General features: G+C 37.0%; 3 protein-coding genes and 1 non-coding gene across 5 annotated transcripts in view; 2 read left to right on the forward strand and 2 right to left on the reverse strand.

The window, feature by feature from the left end:
• The window catches only part of LOC139688396 (zinc finger matrin-type protein CG9776-like), a 31,498-nt gene extending 27,124 nt beyond the window's left edge, over positions 1-4,374 (forward strand). For both annotated transcript variants that reach the window (XM_071585948.1, XM_071585949.1), the window contains one exon: positions 1,530-4,374. In XM_071585948.1, coding sequence (XP_071442049.1) covers positions 1,530-3,935 — 2,406 coding nt within the window. In that variant the 3' untranslated portion in view covers positions 3,936-4,374. The remainder of the gene's footprint in view (positions 1-1,529) is intronic.
• A 2,273-nt stretch (positions 4,375-6,647) lies between these two features.
• LOC139688209 (metalloendopeptidase OMA1, mitochondrial-like) lies at positions 6,648-11,266 on the reverse strand. The gene is made up of 4 exons (XM_071585639.1): positions 11,239-11,266; positions 10,983-11,122; positions 8,057-8,164; positions 6,648-6,902 (listed from the first exon to the last, which is right to left on the reverse strand). The coding sequence occupies exons 1-4, from the start codon at positions 11,264-11,266 to the stop codon at positions 6,648-6,650; spliced, it is 531 nt and encodes a 176-aa protein (XP_071441740.1).
• Positions 11,267-15,506: 4,240 nt separating this feature from the next.
• On the reverse strand, positions 15,507-19,279 carry LOC139687851 (probable methylthioribulose-1-phosphate dehydratase). The gene is made up of 6 exons (XM_071585180.1): positions 19,019-19,279; positions 18,824-18,918; positions 18,548-18,708; positions 18,349-18,455; positions 15,900-16,102; positions 15,507-15,790 (listed from the first exon to the last, which is right to left on the reverse strand). The coding sequence occupies exons 1-6, from the start codon at positions 19,055-19,057 to the stop codon at positions 15,673-15,675; spliced, it is 723 nt and encodes a 240-aa protein (XP_071441281.1). The 5' UTR covers positions 19,058-19,279; the 3' UTR covers positions 15,507-15,672.
• Positions 19,280-19,401: 122 nt separating this feature from the next.
• On the forward strand, positions 19,402-19,483 carry TRNAS-CGA (transfer RNA serine (anticodon CGA)). The gene has a single exon. It is a non-coding gene; the product is annotated as a tRNA-Ser (tRNA).
• The last annotated feature ends 327 nt before the right edge of the window (positions 19,484-19,810 follow it).

Raw genomic sequence — 19,810 nt, forward strand, 5'->3', positions numbered from 1 at the left:
TAGAAGATATATTCTTTCAACAAACTTATGTCCAGGGCCCAAAACTTGACAATTACAGCATTATCTTTTACAGATTATACCTTATGTTAGTATAAATCATTGCCACTTGTAATATTTGATCAAGGTCAAATGAATATCTGAAAATGCAATGAAAGATTAACTAAATGATATCATTATTGAAAGTAATGACTTCACACCTGTTACAAAAGAGATATATTGTGCTGTATTTAGAATTCATGAAATAGTAACGCTCTGCACATATGTGTCAAAGAAAAACAAAGCAGTAGTTCTGTGATCAATAATGGATGCAAATATGGCTGTTAACAATGATGCTCAAGGGAAACCGCCTACAATAACGTTATAATAAATATAAGCTGGTGTTGATACTGTGGACCAGGTGATTACCACACAATGTCACTCATAGAGATGGCCGGTAGTCAAGTTTTTCAATATGCTCGATATTAGATGTTAGGCTTCATGCATTATTTATAATGGAAATAATAAAATACTACCTAGGAAAACCAAACAGCGACTTTAAATGTATGCGGCTGCCGTGGGAAAACCTGGCATTGGGAACATCTCAAAATGTGTAAGTGGCACACCACTAAAATTGCAGTAATAAGGGTAATCCGGAGGGGAGATAGATCATTACTCAAGCGGATTTGAGCCGTCCAAATTCCTCGGGTGCATCTGGTAGGATCAAACAAAGTTGCTGGCTTCTGTTACATTTGTTCAAACTTAGCAATCAGAAAAAGAAGGAAAACTAGGAAAAGTTGCAGCCAATGTGCACATCTGGTTTGCGATTACGCTGTAAATTTCTTAAATTTCAGCTGGGTATTCATTAATGAATGTTTAATTAATAACAATTGTTGGTGTATGTCGTTGTTGAGTATCACCTCCCACTTATTTCAATCAATAACAGAAATTATGACAAATTTTGAATTCTTTGAATGGTGGGTACCCACCTGGTTTTGGCTTGGATGTTTAAAACATTTCAAAATTTATAATTTCAAGAAAAAAAAATTTTAAAAATTGTTCTGGGCATTTTCATCCTTCATTAAGGGATGAATAGCGATGAATCAGAGGCACAGGGTGGAATATTGCAATGTTTTTATCACAAATCTACTGTTTTGAGTACTTAGGATACCAGGTTTTGAACGAAAGGGTTAAGGAACTCATTATAAGCCTGTAAATGAAACTAAAGCCCATAGTTTCCAATGCCATCATTGCAATGAGGGTTTTCCACTGCTTAATGGAACTTCTGATAAATATTATTGAACTAGTGAGTAAATATTAATCACTAATCATTTCCATCCATGAAATTTCAGAATACCGGATGTGAAACCATTAAAATCAATTTTTCATACATGTGATCATAAGTTCATCCGTTGCATATTGAGAAACAGATGTGGGTACTAGTATTTCCCAATTGAAACCCCTTATCTGATCAATTGTTAGAGAATTAGTATTTAGTTATGTGCCCCTTTTTTCTTCAAAATTTCAATTTTTCTTATTTTTCATTTCCTTAGGAGTTCACTAACAAGAATCCAAAATGGGAGCTGGAGTGGCTTGCAGAAAGGGAGCAAGCTTTTCAGCGAAAGAATGAAGAGAAGCTACACTTACGAGATGGACAAAGTAAAGGTCATTTGCCTTTGGATTTTGATTCCAAAGTGAAGGAGGAGAATGATTCCGAGGACGAAAGGGGAGCCACGGTGGCTTCCAAGATGGCAATCAAAGAAAAGGCCAAGACGTCCGGGGGAACATGGGCTGAAGTTGTGGCAGCACCTGCTCGCACCACTAGGATACCTACGACAACCGCTTTAGGTGGTGTGGCACATCGAACCAAACCCAGAACTGTGTTAGGTGGAGACGATAGTTCTGAGAGCGAGGAGGGAGAAGTGAAGACCAGCCGGAGCATCCGAGTTTCAATGTGGAACAAGTCCAAGGCAACTGCACAAGGCACGACGGCTGACCCTGGCCGCAATTTTTGGACCACGCTGGAGAAGGAAGGGAAGGGAGCGACGAAGGCGAAAGGTGGGGTTGGTGAATTGGAGGAAGATGGCGAGGGGCAGAGAAATGCGTCTTCTCGCCGAGAGGAGAAGAGCTTCCAGGAATGGATGCCTAAAGCACCTGCAGCCATTTCGGATGATGATAGACAGTTGCTCAGCAATATCAAAGATCGTCTGAAGCAGAAGCAGGAGGCGGAGAAGGAGAAGGATGAGGAGAGAGAGAAGATAGAAGAGAAGGAGAAGAAAAGCGAACGTGAGAAATATGAACCCAAGAAGCCAGATGAAAAGAGCAAGGCCGAACATGACAAATACGATAGGGGTCGAAGTTGGGAATGGGAGAGGAGTCCTGAAAAGGAATGGTATCGAGACAGAGAGCGAAGGGATCGGAGCAGAGATAGGAGTCGTGAGTGGAAGAGGGGTCGCTCGAAGCGATACGGCTCGATATCACCCAGGAGGAGGTCTCCTGAGAGAAGAAGTTGGCATGACAAAAAGCATGACTCCTACAAGGATAGGAGAAGAGATAGGGGTGACTTCAGGTTAGATTCGAGAAATGAACGGGATGCGAGGGAGGAGAAGGTATATCCAGCTAAAGTTGAGGAAATCGAGAAAAAGTTTGATCCATTCAGCAAGAAAGAGAAGAAGCCCGAACCCAAGCCGCCGAAGCCACCCAAAAAACCACCACCAGATCCCAACTGTCCCAAGACAAAGTTACCGTTCATTGGGAGGATGCCCCTCTTGAAGCACATAGCGAAGAAGAAGGTGCCCGGTAGTGGTGGGAAAGGTGAGGACGGGAAAGACGATGGAGACGGAGAGGGCGGTGCATTGGGTGTTTCACCATCCCATGAAGGTGGCAAGGATGCAAGTATGGAGGAGGGGAAAATCGAGGGTGTTCAGGATATGGATATTGATGATGATAATTCAGATGGAGAGCTACCCATGAGTCAAGAAAAAGATAGTGCATATGCTCAAGAAGAGAACATGAATGCCTCCAAGGATTGCATGAAGCAGGATATTGTGACCTCGGCCGCGCCTGGCACCGAAATGAGTCCCCAGTTACTCATGGCTGCGTCTGAAGTTGCTACCACTGGTGCCCCCACTGTTACCAAAGTTTCTAGGTTTGGGCCATTAATGGAGATGAGTTCTGGACCAAAATTGATCACTAGTTTTGACCAACCAACAGGCGTGCAGATACAGTTGTGCAATCCGATAAGACTCTCAGCGGTTCAGCCCGGTACAGTCCTGATGCCCCCAGGTACCGTTGCGGAGGCTGGGCCCTCTGCTGGGGAAATAAGTGAGACCAAGCCCAAAAAGGTTGTCGATGAAATTCCCTTGCCCAAAGATTTCCAGGATGCCCTCAACATCTTGTTCCCCGAGAAATCTGCCATGGGTGACCAGAATCCCCTCGCTCCCCCTGGGGTGTCGACGCCACCTGGCGTGGGTGGCGATTTGGGTGACCAGGAGGGAGGCCCAGAATCCCAAGCCATGATGCAGCAGCACATGGGAATGCCCATGCCCCATGGAATCCCACACGGAATGCATGCCATGGACCCATCCGGTCACCATCACGTGTATTCTGCTCCGCCCATGCACCTCCCCCCACCAATGCACCAAATGCAGATGGGGGCACCGCCTGGTGTTCTGATGACCGGGCCCATGATGGCCATGGATCAGCAGATGTCGCAGCAGATGGCAGGGTCTATGGAGCAGCAAATGGTATCTATGGTTCAAGAGGAGGACGAGAATGTGGATATGTCAGTTCCTATGCTAGCGGATGCTCCTGAGGAACCAGAAGTGCCCGAGGTGGCACCTGAAAAGGTGACGAAGAAAAAATACATGGAGATGGGAGAAGATGAGTTGGCTATGCTTGGCATTGACCCAGAGGATATGGCTGCACAAACGTTTGCCCCAAAAAGACCATATCCATGAGCCAGCTTATTTTTTCAATGCTGATTGACTTTAAGAAAAAGTGAAATAATCATGTCTTCTCTTTTTCCCTCTGTCTGTGACTATTAGTTTATTTCATTCTTGAGTGAATACATTTTTTTATTAATAAGTCATCTGCATAGCTGTAGTGCAAACTTTATTTTAAGTGTACTCATCAGTCTGGAGCACAGTTTGACAAATCCCCTTTCAGATGATTATTGAAAATACTGTTTTGTTATTTGACTCAAATTTTATACTTTTAATCATTGAATTTCTGGAACTAGGTATTATGATTTATAAAACTAGGAAGAGCTCTGAATGTGTTATCCTATGTATATTTAGGATGCTCACATCATTGTCAGCATACAGAACTGTGGTATATTGGTACATATTTAAATGAAATAAATATGTTGTCTCCTCACTGAATCTAGAGTCAACTTAAGAGTGACTTTCATTCGTAGATAGTGGAAGAATCTAATTTATAACTTAAAATTGATCTCATATGCTACTGGAAAAGAGTTGGGTGTGGTATTAAGGCATTTGTGGCATTTGCTCGTTGTTGCTGTGAAACCCAGGTTTTCTTACACTCCCAGTGAAAGATGGTTTTTGTGCCCCCTGTGTCTCTTGGGGCAGAGATCAGCATTTCCACACTCTTGTAGACATTCTTTTGGCACCTTTATCTGTCATCATTGATCATTTTAAGCATTGGTACTTCCTCAGCTGGGGCTTATCTAAGTTGCCTCTCCTAGATGATGCTGGCCTCTGGCTTAATAATTTGTCAACCCAGTACCCATTTAAAATGGGTCACTTTACAAGTTATAGTGGCCTGCTTGCAGCAAGCAAGCTATTCAAGCCTAGAAAATATGAAATACCACACTGATTTATCACAGTGTCTCCATAGACCGCTGGACTTGTCACTTCAAAAGTTGGCATGAAGGTTAAGCTTAGGTTCTAGGTACCTACTAAGAAATATTTTAGTTAATCCAACTCCCTAGGAGTAGAAATATGGACTGAACTTATGTTGTTAAATCAGGCTCATGGCCTGGTTTGGATCTTAATAACCCTCAATTTTGTCTTACAATCACAGGAAATCCCTTTTTATGCAAATGGAAGTAAGGTTTGTGTATTAAATAAGTCTTTGAGTGTACTATACAGGAAAATTGTGAAATATATTTAAAAGTTTGTCAAATGCATGGGTATTGGGTTTGTCAAGCTTAGGTATTTTGCTGCCATATATGGAGCATATTACTATTGTGAGATACATTGGACTTGGTTTTCACAATAGCTCTCGTAGACATCCTCCCCTCAAATCATTTAGTGTGAAATATTGGACTCTCCTCGTCTATTGGGATTAGCGATAAGTTGATTTGGTTCCCAGATTGTGAGACCAGAATGGAAATGAAAACATCAGTTCCAGAAACTGTATAAAGGTTTGTACTGAGTTGGTCATTGCCCATAAAACCTGATAAATATCTACCGCACTGAAGCAAATATCCCGTTAAACATTTTAGCAATGGATTACATTCAATTGACCTTTATTTATGTTTTGGAACCAATTGGAAAATTGATGTTCCTGGTCCAAGTCCTGGTTGGTTACAACCTGTGAGATAGTTTAATATTTGTATAAGGAAGTAATAGTACTGCTGCTTATGCCGCGGTTGTTTTAGTGAAGTCTTGTGATGATAAGAAATGTCATGTTAAAAGTTGGAGATGTTTTCTAATGAATGGAGGTTTTAAGTTCATGTGCTGCGGAACTCAAGTTGAAATTTTGTGGGATCTACAAAACTTATTCATTTCATTTTGTCGGATTAGGAACTGGCACGGCACATTTCTCCTCTCCAAACTTTTGAGCATGTAATATGTATTACAAATTTGCATTATTTCTACTTCAATTGATAATAGTGCTGTAAAAGTGTGGGACATTAGCCATTCTTGTAAAAGCTGTAATGAAAATTTCCTGGGGTGCAGCTCAGGTGTATCTTCAAAATTTTTTAGACGTGTATAGTTCTAGAAACTGTAATTCTCGAGTGAAAACAGCTTCTCCATTATTTAAGCTGGAGAATTGTTTCAATACACTTACCAGCTTCTTTATTGGCTCTTGTGATGGTATTCGTTCCCAATGACTATTTTTTATTGCTCTTTAATAGAATTCGTTGTTCCGTGAAAGAAAAACGAACTAAGTTTTGGTAAACATGTCCTATTGCAATGGTTTTATTTTAATTTATTAGAAATTTGGTACATAGTTAAACAAACTTATTTCTCATGATTTGAGTGAATAAACCTGAGCATTTTTCCAAAGCCTGCTATTTGTAATTCTTTGCCAAGATAAAAGACTATTTTCTCCACGTTAGCTAGGTGACAGTCACTTATTACTCTTGTTGTCTGTCAAAGGAGAGCACTGGGGAAAAAACAAGATTTAATTATTGTGGTACTACCGATGACATTCGTGCTTTGGAAAAGGATTTAATGTCTTACCTTACAAAATTCCCTCAGCTTAATAGCATCGGGCATTATTTTATTTAAAAAATTTTCCCTCTTATTGTAATTAGGGTGGGTAGAAAGCCATTCAATTGGCTGTGTGGAGTAGTCCTTCGTTTTTTGCTCGAGCATATCATGCCAAAATTTACTGGCTTCTCGAACATCAAAGCAAGCCTGTTAAGAAATGTAATACTTGGTTATGAATTTGTTTGAATCGGAATGGATAATTGTATAAATTCAAGAACCACAGAGAAGATCATTCATGGGGTCAGATAATTCAGGCAAACCAACCTTGGCTATGAGTTGTAATGCAACATAGTCTGCTTCTATTTCAGAACTTCTGCAAAATGGTAATGTAATCATGATGTGATTCATTCTGTTTGTTATCCAGTGAGATATTACAGCAACTTCTCCTGGCATTGTAGCCCAGAACAACAGAATTGGAATGAGCACCAGCATCTCCATGAAATAGCTCCTTGAAATGTGCTCCTCCTTGCAGGAAATAAGTTCAGTTTTTAAGCATCTAAACCGTGAGGGTAGTTTTTGTTGAAGGAAACCCTATTGTAATGAGTGTTTTCTGTGCAGATGGTGGCGTGTTTAAGTCAATGCAGTATAAGACCTATTATGCAGAGGGGGAGGGTTATTGTTCCTTTATGTCTTGGAGAATTATCAATTTTTTTCGTTTCTCAGAATTTTGCTTTGTTTTATGCATGAGTAAGTTTTGCTTGATGGACTATTCTTGACAGTAATAATTCTGGCTAAATGACCATGAAATGAGTGCTTATAGTGTTAAATATTTTTGTATCCAAACTGTTAGAAAAAGATAACAACTTATTCTTTCCAACTTCCCATTAGGTTCATATTAATTCGTGACCTCAAGGCACCCTCTGCATGATTGATGTCATGGGAATTATTTACATTCTTTGGAAGGATAAATAGTGTCTTATGTTATGAAAATTCTAGAAGACACTAATTTTCTGAATCCGGTATTAATAAGTGACTTTTCATGGATGGTGCTGGTGGATGTAATCAAACAGTGTAATTAATGTGGACTTAAAGTGGGAAGGGTTGAATCACTAAATGAACAGCCTGGAATTAATGAAATTATTCACCAAGGTAATATTGCTTTTGACAGAAGTATTATTTTTTGCCAATCGAAAGTTACTGTGTTGACCTCAAATTCACCTCTGAAGATAGTTGCATATTATTCTCTATTTTTACATGATTTTTGTTCATGAGTGATCAGTGATTCTTTTCAAGTGATAATTATTTTTTGCTTATGTAAAAGAATCATCGAAGTATCAAAAGGTAATTCTGTTCTTCAGTAATACTAAAGTATCAAGTGTGTCAATACATATGAATGTTGTTGGCGTAAAGAATTTTTCTTCTGAAGCCTACTGATTATATACCTCGAAATAGTAACATGAAATCATTGCATGATAGAATATTTGGAGTAAGAATGAAATGAAATAAGGGATACATTTTCCTTTTTCTCAATAACTCCATTATAAAATTGTTTCATTTTATAAAGAGTAAAAGAAAATACAAATGTGGCAGCTGATGGTTAACTCTTATGTTAACTTTTGAGAGACTTCATGATTTTCAGATAAAACCATCAAAATTTTAATAAAGAAATAAAAACTCACCACATGTGACATTATAACATGTGCTATTTCATGAGCCAAAACAAAGGCCAGTTGGTCATCATTTTTGCAAATGTCTGAGAGGCCCGTGAAAACATAGATGCTTCCATCCTGTAAGTTAAAAAGCAAAACAAATATGCATATTTAATTCACATCAACTGCAGTTTAATGACATTATCTCCTGTTCTTAGAATATCTTTGTAATTTGAAACGGGTATGGATTGAATGTAAAAACATGAAATTACAAATAATTAATATTTTTAAGACCAAATAGTGGACGGTAGGTAGAAGTAAGCAATTTTTACGGCTCCCTTATCTGTAAGTTTCCATGTAGGCTTTCCCCACCCAGCACACGGTGTGACAAATATAGGAGATTCTCTGCAAGAATTGGGGCTAATGTATGTGAACACAGCATATCCTTAGGTATTTGAAAGAAGTGGGGATAAATTGTGAATTACTTTGTATTAGTACTATACTCGCATTGAACTCTCTGCCCCTGAATACACTATGTGTTTTATAGAACATAGGGGAACCCAGCTGAGAAATATATAAATGTGCTTCGAGCATAGATATGCATTCAAAATTTAGAATATGGTGGAGTATGTGGGATCATCATGTAGATGGTTCAATTGCTAAATTGGATCGCATGCAGCATAGAGTAGTTAGAATTGTGAAATGCTGTTATGACAAACTGAGTAGCATATCAAAATAATCAGAGGGTCTATGCTGGGAATCACTCTTGGAGGAAAGGCTAAATTACAGATTACATCTATTGCATAAATTGGAAGGATGTCTCTTTAGCAATAATGTTGAAAATGTATTATTAGCCAATTTCTGCAATAATCGGCAGTTACACCACACTTGCTGTCAATGAATAATTTGAGGGGAAGTGAAAAAAAACTTGAGTCCGACATCATGAAACATATAATTCCAAAGGTCATCTAATTTTTGAAGGTACATATGGCTGCAAAAGGTAAATGCAAGCAAGCCTGAAGGTTAAACCCTTGCCAATAAGCCCATGGGTGCCAAACCTATCCTATGTCCCAAAAGTGACTGCTGCAGCCGAATCATTGCACATGGTATTGTCTCAACATAATAACAACTAAGTTGGTTTCACAAATCCAAGTTAAGTTTTCTCAATTAGTGTAATGTAAGGCTGCCTAAATGTTTTAAAAACATTTTATATAAAATGTTCATAAGATTGAGCAATAAATGGAGAGGAAATATATTCATTAAACTTATCATCTGATATTTATGTGAGTGAAGGCTATGCACACACTACATATGGGCTTTGCGAAAAACATAGTTTTTGAATTGCTGATCCAAAAAACATTTATGAATAAATGTGCTAAATGATTCTAGCTGGGGATTATCCAAGTTAGCAGGGAAAAAGAGTAAGTTAACACTCAATATTTGTCTATGAGGTTTCCGTCATGATAAGCAAATGTGTATGTGGACAGAATAGATTATGAGAAAACACTTTGTTTGGATTAATATCCCTTTTTTGATGCTACAAGTAATTAATGACTATTAAGAAAACAATGCCTCCATGATAAACTTTAATTGTGAGCTTGTTTTCTCGGAATATCTGATCATGCATGTACTGAAATAATAATTTCATGCATGAAGCAAGAACTGGAAAATCTATTACAAAAAGTGTAGTCAATGTAATTAATTCGTGCCTCTCTCCTTAGTCGCTTTTGAGTAATCACGATTTACTTTTTTCACATGTTATTTAATTTGTTTGAAAAGTGTGAAACACATGCAACACCATTTTGCATCAAGTATACTTACTGGAAGGACAAAAATATTTTTTTGAAATGAGTCGTTGATCACATATACAGACCAGGGAACATTTTTGATTTCTGGTATGTCCTGGTTTTTATCTAAAATTTGCGTAACTATTTTAACTATTCTCTTGTGCAGGAGACTGGAGGCAGGAAGAATATTCTTGCCGTGTATTTTATGTAGCTGTAAAAATAGAATAGTTGAAATTAAAAAATAAACTGAAGTAAACATCCCTTTAAAAAGGGCAGTGAGAAATAATTCGTGAAACAACACTCAATTTCCTCTTGTAATTTCATTTTCTATGACCATGGTTTTCTTGTGATTCCACATCATCAGTTGCAGGCTGATGATGTTACATTGGTAAAAAACGATGGTGTTAGAAGATAAAATTGCAGGGTTATTTCGCTATCTTTTTAAGTTGGGAATGTTCCTCCATGTTCTACTCTGGCAGTTCTTTCCTTTCCTTTGAATACCGACTGCTACCTTTGTAAAAAATATTACTTATGTTCTGGAATGTGTACATTTTCACCTCTCATGCCCTTCTCACCAAAAACATTCATTAAATGCTCGAATGGATTCTGGAAACTTCCTCTGCAAGAATATCCCCAAGTGCCAGCATTTGTATGGATAGCATTTTGTTGATTTCATGAGTTACATAATTTATAATATTATTGTTGAACTTTTACATTTTCAAATGAATACTTGCGAGTATCAATGGAAAAATATAAATGAATGATTTCTACCTATGACTTTTGCTATTTTAAAGAGAAAACAATAGTCTGTATTGAATGAGGAATTTTTCCAATAAATGGCATGATTAGAGCCCATACATGCCTGTTCCATTCAGATGTAAATTTGGAAGGTATGGTGTCAAACGTTCTTTCTACTATGAATCATTAACTCATAACTTTTACCTGCAATTTCATATTGGTATTTTGAAACTCGCCTCTAAACCTCAGACATTCACCAATAGAAAAACTCATTGATATTGAGGGCATTAGAATTCCATTAAGATTGAAAACCTTTGGTTTATGTTGACAAATGAATTACGATTGTATAGGTAGCTACACTCTAGATGATATTTTTCAAAATAAATTCAATACTTTCTTACAAACAGAAGGTGTAGCTTACACTCACTCACAAGATTGTTTTGCATCTCAGAGATTTGAAGCAGCTTCTTTTTTGAAAACACAATGAATCTTTTCCTTTTAGTTATTGGAGCTTCAGTGACATGGATCAAGTAGAAACCATAGCACCCAACAGCCAAAACAGTGGATCCAACTGAGACAAAAGAATATAATTCATGGTCATTTGACTAATCAATTCCTTCTACAGAAGATGTAATCACTACTGATTCATCACAATCACACTGGTACACTTAGCTATGGGTCACCAACCGAAAATAACTTGAGAATGAGATTTCATGTTATCTGCAATTTCTTTTTTCCTATTTGGCGGTAAAGAGTTCCACCATGATTTAAATCTGCGTCCAACGATGATCCCAAAAATATTAAGCAATGGTTTGAATAGCGCATATACAAAAGGTCCAATGGATTTACAAGGTCTTGTTGAGTGAAAATTGGCTCCCAAGAAGTTCGCAACCCTGAGGCCATTATCATCAAATGAGCGTATATTTTTGAACCTGGGAGTTGTTAAACTATGTTTTTGGGACTGAAATATAATACCTCTTGAGAAAACACTGTTCAAATTTTTGCAGTAACCGATATCTAATAGGGAATGCACACCATGAGAAAATTGCAGTGCCTTATTTATGTCACGGAATTGTAATGGAGATTTACTAAACATTATTTTAATTGAAAAAAGTTTATTTACATCGTTGAAACGTTAGTAACGTTAAATCATCGTTTGCCGTGGTCCAACCGTGAAAGGATGCCACCTCTCCGCCGTTGAACACTCACCGACTTCTTTAATCCCGAAATGTATTAAACTGGCTGGATTTAAAAGCGATTGATAAAGTGCGAAGCAATCGATGAAATTTCAACAGGAGACAAATGAAGACTGCTTAAAATAAAACCTGTCTTCACAGTGAATGCGTTTATTAAATGATTCGCGCCCTTTGGAAACGGAAATCTCACACTTGCGCCCGTTATGAAAGCTGAGATTTTAATGAGAAATATTGAATCTATGGAATAAAGAACGATTTAAGTGTTCCTGTGTAAAAATTAGGCGAAACAATACGTATCGTAATAAGAACGTCGAATTATATACATTGATTTAAGCAGGAGAATTAAGCAACCAAAGTTAGTTATCTTTTAGCTAATGCCGCGAATTTTGAAGCTTATATTTATTTATTTATATTTGATTTGTTTACGGGAATAACACTTTTACACAAAGAGAGGCAAAAACATTTATCAGTTCCACAATTATTTAAAAAAACTTTTACAAACGGGTACAAATCACTTGAAGTTACATACTCGTTATTGAGAATTAACATATAAGTTAGAATTAATGAAGAATTTTGATTTGCAAAGTATGAAGACATTTTCAGATGGTATAGAGGTAGGCAAATATACCTAGTTAGGCTAATTAACGCAAATAAATTATCAACATCATATAATATTCCAAATGAAAAAATGGAGTATTAGAAATATAGTATTTGTTACAGGCCAGATGATGGTACAAAAGGTTAGAAGTGGTTATTAACTGGACCTTGTAGCATCAAATAGGAAAATTTTCCCAGTGGGCATTAGGAACAACTAATTGGCATGTACAGATATCCATACAGCAATAATTAGTATTATAAAATTCTTCGGGAATTTTTAATAACATTTTTTTAAGGGATCCTGGTGAGATATAAAATCGGTCAATATCATCACAACTGTTGGCATCTCACATAATCTGGCTCCTAGGCGAATAGTAAGTGTAATTTTGTGCATGATATCTAATTTCAAAGAGTGCTTCATACCTTGTGTTATGTGAAGGTACTTGGAAAGATATTGTCCTTTGGAGGTCTAAGTTATCAATCTTGTAATGCAGTAATTCATAAAGAAAAGTTATGTTATTAATTTTTCTACGTTAACCCAAGGAGGGAAGATTAAGTAGAGGTAACATTTCATGACAAAAATTAAGATCTTTGTGAAGATTGAATTTGAATGTAATTTTGTGCATGAAGTTTCATTGAACACATTAGATTGTATGAATATGGAGTTAGTAGTGAGGTGATCAAACAGTAGAGCAGTATTCACAGAGTGACCAAACTAATGAGATGAACAGAAATTTATATGGCTCTATATGTTTTTAGTCTTTACAGTATCGGAAGATAATCCAAGCGATTTGTATGCTTTAGATTGAAAATAATTATAATGTTGATTGAAATTAAATGAAGAATACAATGTATCTTTCCACTGCCTTTATTCATATACAACCAGTTTCAACGCTCAAGCGTCGTCATCAGGTACCTGATGATGATGCTGGAGCGTTGAAATTGGTTGTTGTACGTGAATAAAGGACAGTGGAAAGATACATTGTATTCTTCATTTAATTAAAATGAATTTCCACAAAGTTGAGCTGGGAACAATCGAATATGTTGATTGAATGTTAACTGTGAGTCAAATATAACTCTGAGGTCAGTTATATTTGTTGATCGGGCCAGAAGTAGGATAATTGCTTAGTCTATATTCATATTGCTGTGAACTCCTTTTCTGGCTGAATATTACAGAATAACATTTTTTTGAATTGAAAGTTGGATAGCCATGCTCACACCAGCTTTGAAGCCTATAAAGGCAGTTTTGCTGAGTTAGGTGATCATCAATTGATTGAACTGTTAATAAAATTTTTAAGTCATAAGCGTGCAAAAGAAAAGGAATTGGGTCTAATGCCGTTTTAATATCATTTATAAATAAGTTAAATAATAGTGGACCCAGATGGGATCCTTGGGGAATGCCTGATGATGGATAGAAGCATTTACTTTTAGATGCATTAATTGTTACTACAACTTCTCCGTCAGTCAAATAACTTTCCATTCGGTCAAGTAAGGTACCAGTCATTCCCAATTCGTCCAACTTTCTAACAAGAAGCTCATGACTAACAATATTAAAAGCCTAATTGAAGTCAGTGTATGTGACATCTGTTTGTAAGCTTTTTCCTAAGAAAAACCAAAAGATTAGAGACTGTTGATCTTCCTATAGTGAAACCATGCTGCTAAGGGATAATGATACCATTAAAGATAGGGATTAGCTTATCTACAACCAATGATTCTTAGACTTTTGCTATGATTGAGAGCTCTGCAATTGGACGATATTTAGTTACAATATTCCTGTTAACCTGCCTATGTATTGGTACTATATATATGAATTTAAGTGCGTTAGGAAAAATTCCAGTAATGAGGGATTTATTAAACAGTATATACTAAGTAATGACAAAAGACTCCCACTCAAAGTAGGACTGGGATTTCATCAGAAGACATCATAAAAATATCAGCCATTTAAAAATATAATAATAGCTATTGATGCTATTAAAACAATAAAAAAGCCATAATTACAGTAATCAACCTGACGGTCAGTTTGGTAGTTAGGTGATGGTAGAATTTACCCAGTAATAGGCCCGATGGCGTGTGAAATTCACACATCAGGGTAGTGGCACCAGTTCCTTTCCCTGTGCCGGTTATGGTTTCCCAGGAAGATCTGGTATCTGAAAAATCACATAGCTTGGGTGGAGGTGCCCAGAGTGGCTTGCCCGGGAATCAAACCCGGGACCCTCTGGTCAGTAGACCAACACTTTACCCCCGGGATTATAGTGACCCACACTATTTCAAAAATTAAATACATAAGTATTGAAAAAGAATTCACTTGATACTGGGATTAGGGGAACATTTAAAGAAATAACTATTGGAACACCTGGATGTTGAAAAGACAGCACTCCCATCTTCACAAAAATTATTTTTCCTTAATTAGTATCATTATTTCCTATCCCCATGAATACCCTTCAAACCACCTAATGTTGTCTGGTATACCATATTAATGCATAGGTATTACATATTTATTTATTTTATTTAGTAAAAATTGTGCACATACAGCAGGATTGCCAATTTACAGTGACACGTATAACAGCAACATGTAAGGACACAAACATACAAACATCAACAAGACTATACTACTGAGGGAGGTGTGAGAGATGTGTCAGAGAAAGGTTTATAAATGTGTTGGCTGGGAGTGAGAGGGGGTCAATACTTTCGGGAAAGAAGGGAATTCAGTAAAGCGGGGAGACGGAAGAAAAGGGACCGTTTGGTGAGGGACAATCTGGGAACGGGTTGGTGGAATAAAGAGTGATCGCGGGTAACTCGGGGGGGAACTCTGAAATTGATAAGGGAAATTAGTTCAGGACAGTTATTAATGGAGTTAAGGGTGTTATGCATGAGTTTTAAATCGGATTTTAGACGTAGAGTGGAGAGATTACAAATCGAGAGCGAGGAAAGAAGTGATTCAGTGGGCGAGTCCCGAAGATGGGGGACTCTGTACTTGACAATTTTACTGAAAAAATTAGTTATCGTGTTAAGGGTATTAAGGTTAGATAGGGCAGACATTGACCATATAGGGGAGCAGTAGGTAATTAATAAGTTATTAAATAATATTAAATAGAATGGTGCATATTTTACATAAGGCAGGTCAATTTTTAAAAGGATATACCATTGAAAATAACTGTAAAGTTAAAGATTTCAATATTTTTATTTGCTGCCTAAAATCTGTGCTCAGACATGACAATATTGAAGATAAAATTGTTCGTACAAAATAAATTGATCATCACACATGAATTTCGTAAAAAGAGGGCAGTGCCACTGCAGTGTCACATGTGACCACATTAGTTTGATTGCATTACAATCCTTCCTTTTTTTGTATCTTCAGCTCATAATCTTCAGGGCAACAGCAAGGATCCAGCCCATGGCTCTTCAACTGCACTGCCAAGTCAAAAAGGTAATCATAGCATTCAGCCCTTGGAAAAAAAAGAATTCCACATGAAAAATTAATTTGAAAGCTTCAGGAAAGTCACACCAAAAATTATTCAAAAGAATCAAAAAAGTAGGCAATAATCAGAAGCTTACATAGTTTTGGTTTGTTGCCAAGTATCTCCCCAAACATACACCCCATGGCGTCTTACTAATATGGCAGATGTTTCTGGGTATTCCTCAATTGTTTTTGCCATCCTATCTTTCAAATCCTCTTCCCATGGAGTATTTTCAATGATTGGTACCACTAAGTCTTCATCATACCTATAATTTCTTCCAAGTTTTGGGTTCCTTATCCCCTGCAATCAAAAAAGTTTGTTTTAGCCCGAGAAAACATTAATCCACATTTTTCATGACTTGGGCCCATGTTGTATACACATTCGAATGATGAGCAAAAAGGAGTTCAGAGTGTAAAAGTGCAGGTAGCTGGTAACTGGGTAAAGCAGTCGGCCAGATATTGAGGAATCCAGGTTTGAATCCTGGTGAAGGTGAATGATTTTTACGCTTTGAAAGTGTTGCATTCTAAGAGATGATAAATTGACCAAGCGGACAACGCATTGCTGCCTTTTGTTGAGAATCTTTATTGGTTCATAACACTTTGATTTCTCATTGAGTTACATGTACTGATGTGCACTGAGTAGGGCAGTCATTACTTGGTGAGAGCAAAGGATTTTACTTTAATACAAAAGGCAGAAATTAAACGATTTAACCAACTTTAAAAGTGTATTAATTCTCTTTCTATAAGTGGTATAAGATGTCATTAGGCCATTCAGCAAAGGATTGAGTCTGTGTAGATAACCTGGAGAGAAAGTGTAAATGAAAGGGCTCACTTAAGTCTCAGTGACTTATATACAACCGCCATAGAACAGTTATTGCCCATCCATAAACAAAGATCCTTTCATTATATTTCAATTTGTCTAAATATAGCTTTATATTCAACATTTATTTTCCTGTGACTCAACTATGCTACTTGCAGGACAAAAAGGTATGAATAAAATGAGTAAGTATCGAAGGCCTCCAAATAACAATGCAAATATTTTCTAACACTCCTTGTGCTAGCTTCTGAGTGCTAAGTTTAAAGAAATATATTCATAATTTTAAATTATGGGTATTAAGAACATTGATTTACAAAAATTAAGAAGCTGTGGTCTAAAGCCAATTTAACGGCAATATGCCAGCTGTCTCTGAAGGAGAAAATTTCCAGTGTTTAAACATAACAGTTTTAGGCTTAACTTTTTTGAGGAATTCCTTCATGATTAGGAACACAGGTGTGAAGTATTAAATCTTTACGTGGAAGTGCGAAGTTTCTTTTTCAACCCTTCCAGTGCTTATTTCAAAATCCATAGGAAATACCTATCTCTAGTAGATTTGTCATCGTCTCGAGTATTTTTTACCATGTAGCCCAATCTAATATCATATTTAAAACTTTTTCATTTAATACTACTCACCTATTCTGATTACATTCTATCCTAGATAGCAGACAAAATTCGCATGAAAATTCAAGGATGCATTCTATTCGGAGTAAATTTTATGCATGGGCATTAGAAGCTCCTACTGAATAAACATTCAGTGGACATTCTTGGAACTTTTGGGGAATGCTCTCAGAATGCACAAGGAATCTGGGCAGTAATAGAACACTCCACCCTGCACTCTGCTGGCACTAACAGTCTGGTTAGAAGGTTCCAGATTGATGTACTTGAATTTATTACTGAACATCACCTTGATCATAAAGCAGTTAACCGAATGGCCCACATGATCTACATTGGGACAATAAATGTGATTACTGAACTAACTGACTGTTAATTAAATGCATAAATTGATCACAATCCATTTGCAATGACTATAAAAGTCTTTGAATTATTTAAATAACATCTTATCTTATTTGCCTGCAAAGCTTTAGGTTACTGGTGACCTAATAAAATCTTAAATAATACTTCCTAAACTGTACAAGGTTTTTTGTTCAGATAGGAACCCAATCTTCCCCACTCTTATGAGTGATTCCACATGCCACAGGCTCAGTGTACCCTTACCTATCAAACCAACCTTCGCAGAGATTATTTCTTCTAGGTTGAGAGAAGTCAAGCAGTAGTTTTTCCACCCTTTCCAAGTTATTCTTTGAAGTTCTCCATTAATATGTTTCCTGAACAATGTTACTTTATTTAGAGTTTCATACACATTACACACCAAAGAGGGGAACATATTTTAGAAAGTGAATCAGCGTAAACGTTGTTGAGACTTTTAGAGGTGCAAACGGAATTACCGTTATGTATGTAATGATTCCAAAAACTTCGTTTCCCCTAAAAAGTTTTTAAAAACAGACACTGACCTCATAATGAAAATAAGTAGCTTTATAATAGATAGGTACCATCCATTCATTGAAGTAAAAAACATCCACTTGATTAGTGGGTTTGGCTATTTTGCTATAAAGTAAAAATCCGAAAATATACGCTAAAGCAAGTCCATCCTCGAGTTCTAAGCCATTTAGCTTATGAAAATAATAATATCAATTCAACTTCCACCTGTTGAACTAACAGGCACAACTTACTTTAATCATCTCCAAGTGTGATACTTTAAACTCCTTCCCAGGGTATAGCATTGTTGCCATCAACGCGGATTTAGAATGGGAATGGATAACAGCTCCAGCATTCCTGGCTGTAAAATAATCGGTACTCTGATCAATCTGATTAACAAGTTCAGCCTCTCTTAGGCAGACCTTGGTGGCTTTAGACTCGAAAGTAGCTTACCAGTGAATGCACACATGAAAAGAGGCGTGCACTGGCTCTTTTTAAGTTTTTTGTGTGGTGGAGGTAGTTCTAAATCACATCCATTAATATCTTGCACAAAAAGATCATCAGGGGCAAGACGCTCCTTTTGAACTCCAGAAGGTGCTATGTAAATCTGATCCCTTAGGAGAAACTCAACAGAATTATAAAACTTTAGCTAAGATTAACACCCTGCCACAATAAAAAATTGCATGAACCAAGAACATTACATAACTTCTGCAATTATTCTTTACGTACCCTTCTCTAATGCTTATTCCACCTCCGGTCCCAGTAACCCAACCTAAATGATAGAACTGGTGACATAGCTGGGGAATTAGATTTCTAGGATGTTCCTGCAACCGAAATCAGTACAGATTCATTCTGATAAACATGCCCAACGAATTGACACAAAATCCTTGACGGTTTAGTTGCTCTATGTAAATGCAAGCGTACCTCAGATAAGTTAGCATCGCGTTTTGGGCAGTCACTCATGCCTCCTAGATTGAATATTGCCGTCAGTAAATATAATAAAATCCTGAATTCAGGGCACAAAATTCCGAAAACTAAGGCTTAATAACCACGTAAGATTGACTAGTACTACTTAAGCCCGCAATAACAAGAAACCAGCCGGACCGCTAGCTCCCTGCGATACCTTAAATATCACCAGCATTTATAAAATCAGCTGGCGATATACTAGTGGAAACAAAATTAATGTATTCCCCTAATTGTGTAAGTGGTAGTAGCAGAAAAGTATTACCCAAAAAAAGTAAAATTAAAAAAAAAACTATTTCGCAGCAATGATAATAAATCACCAAAAATCTCCCATTTATTGCAGAGCTGTGGTGTCCGAGTGGTTAAGGAGTTGGACTCGAAATCCAATGGGCTTTGCCCGCACAGGTTCGAATCCTGTCCACAGCGGTTTTTTTACATCGCATTTGTTGGATTTTGTTGATTCCTGACAGTTGGCACTTTCGCAAATTTTCCCCTCTTGCCAAGTAAACTTTTATTTCGAACGTAATTTAAGATTTCAATGAATTACAATTTAACTTAAAGTTGAATATGTATCTTTTCGTATTACGGTGTTCTTTTTTTATAAAAAAAAAACCTGCTGAGTGGCGTTACATCGTTTGTCTGCTGAAAAATCATAAGCAACACTTTGCTCCATAAATCCACGAAAAGACTTCCTCAGTCGAAATATTCCGACCAAGATGGCTGTAATCTTGTTGATGGCTACATTACGGAGAG

Source organism: Hetaerina americana, unplaced genomic scaffold, assembly GCF_022747635.1.
Source record: "Hetaerina americana unplaced genomic scaffold, ioHetAmer1.1.p SCAF_2, whole genome shotgun sequence".
In the NCBI taxonomy this organism is placed as follows: Eukaryota; Metazoa; Arthropoda; class Insecta; order Odonata; family Calopterygidae; genus Hetaerina; species Hetaerina americana.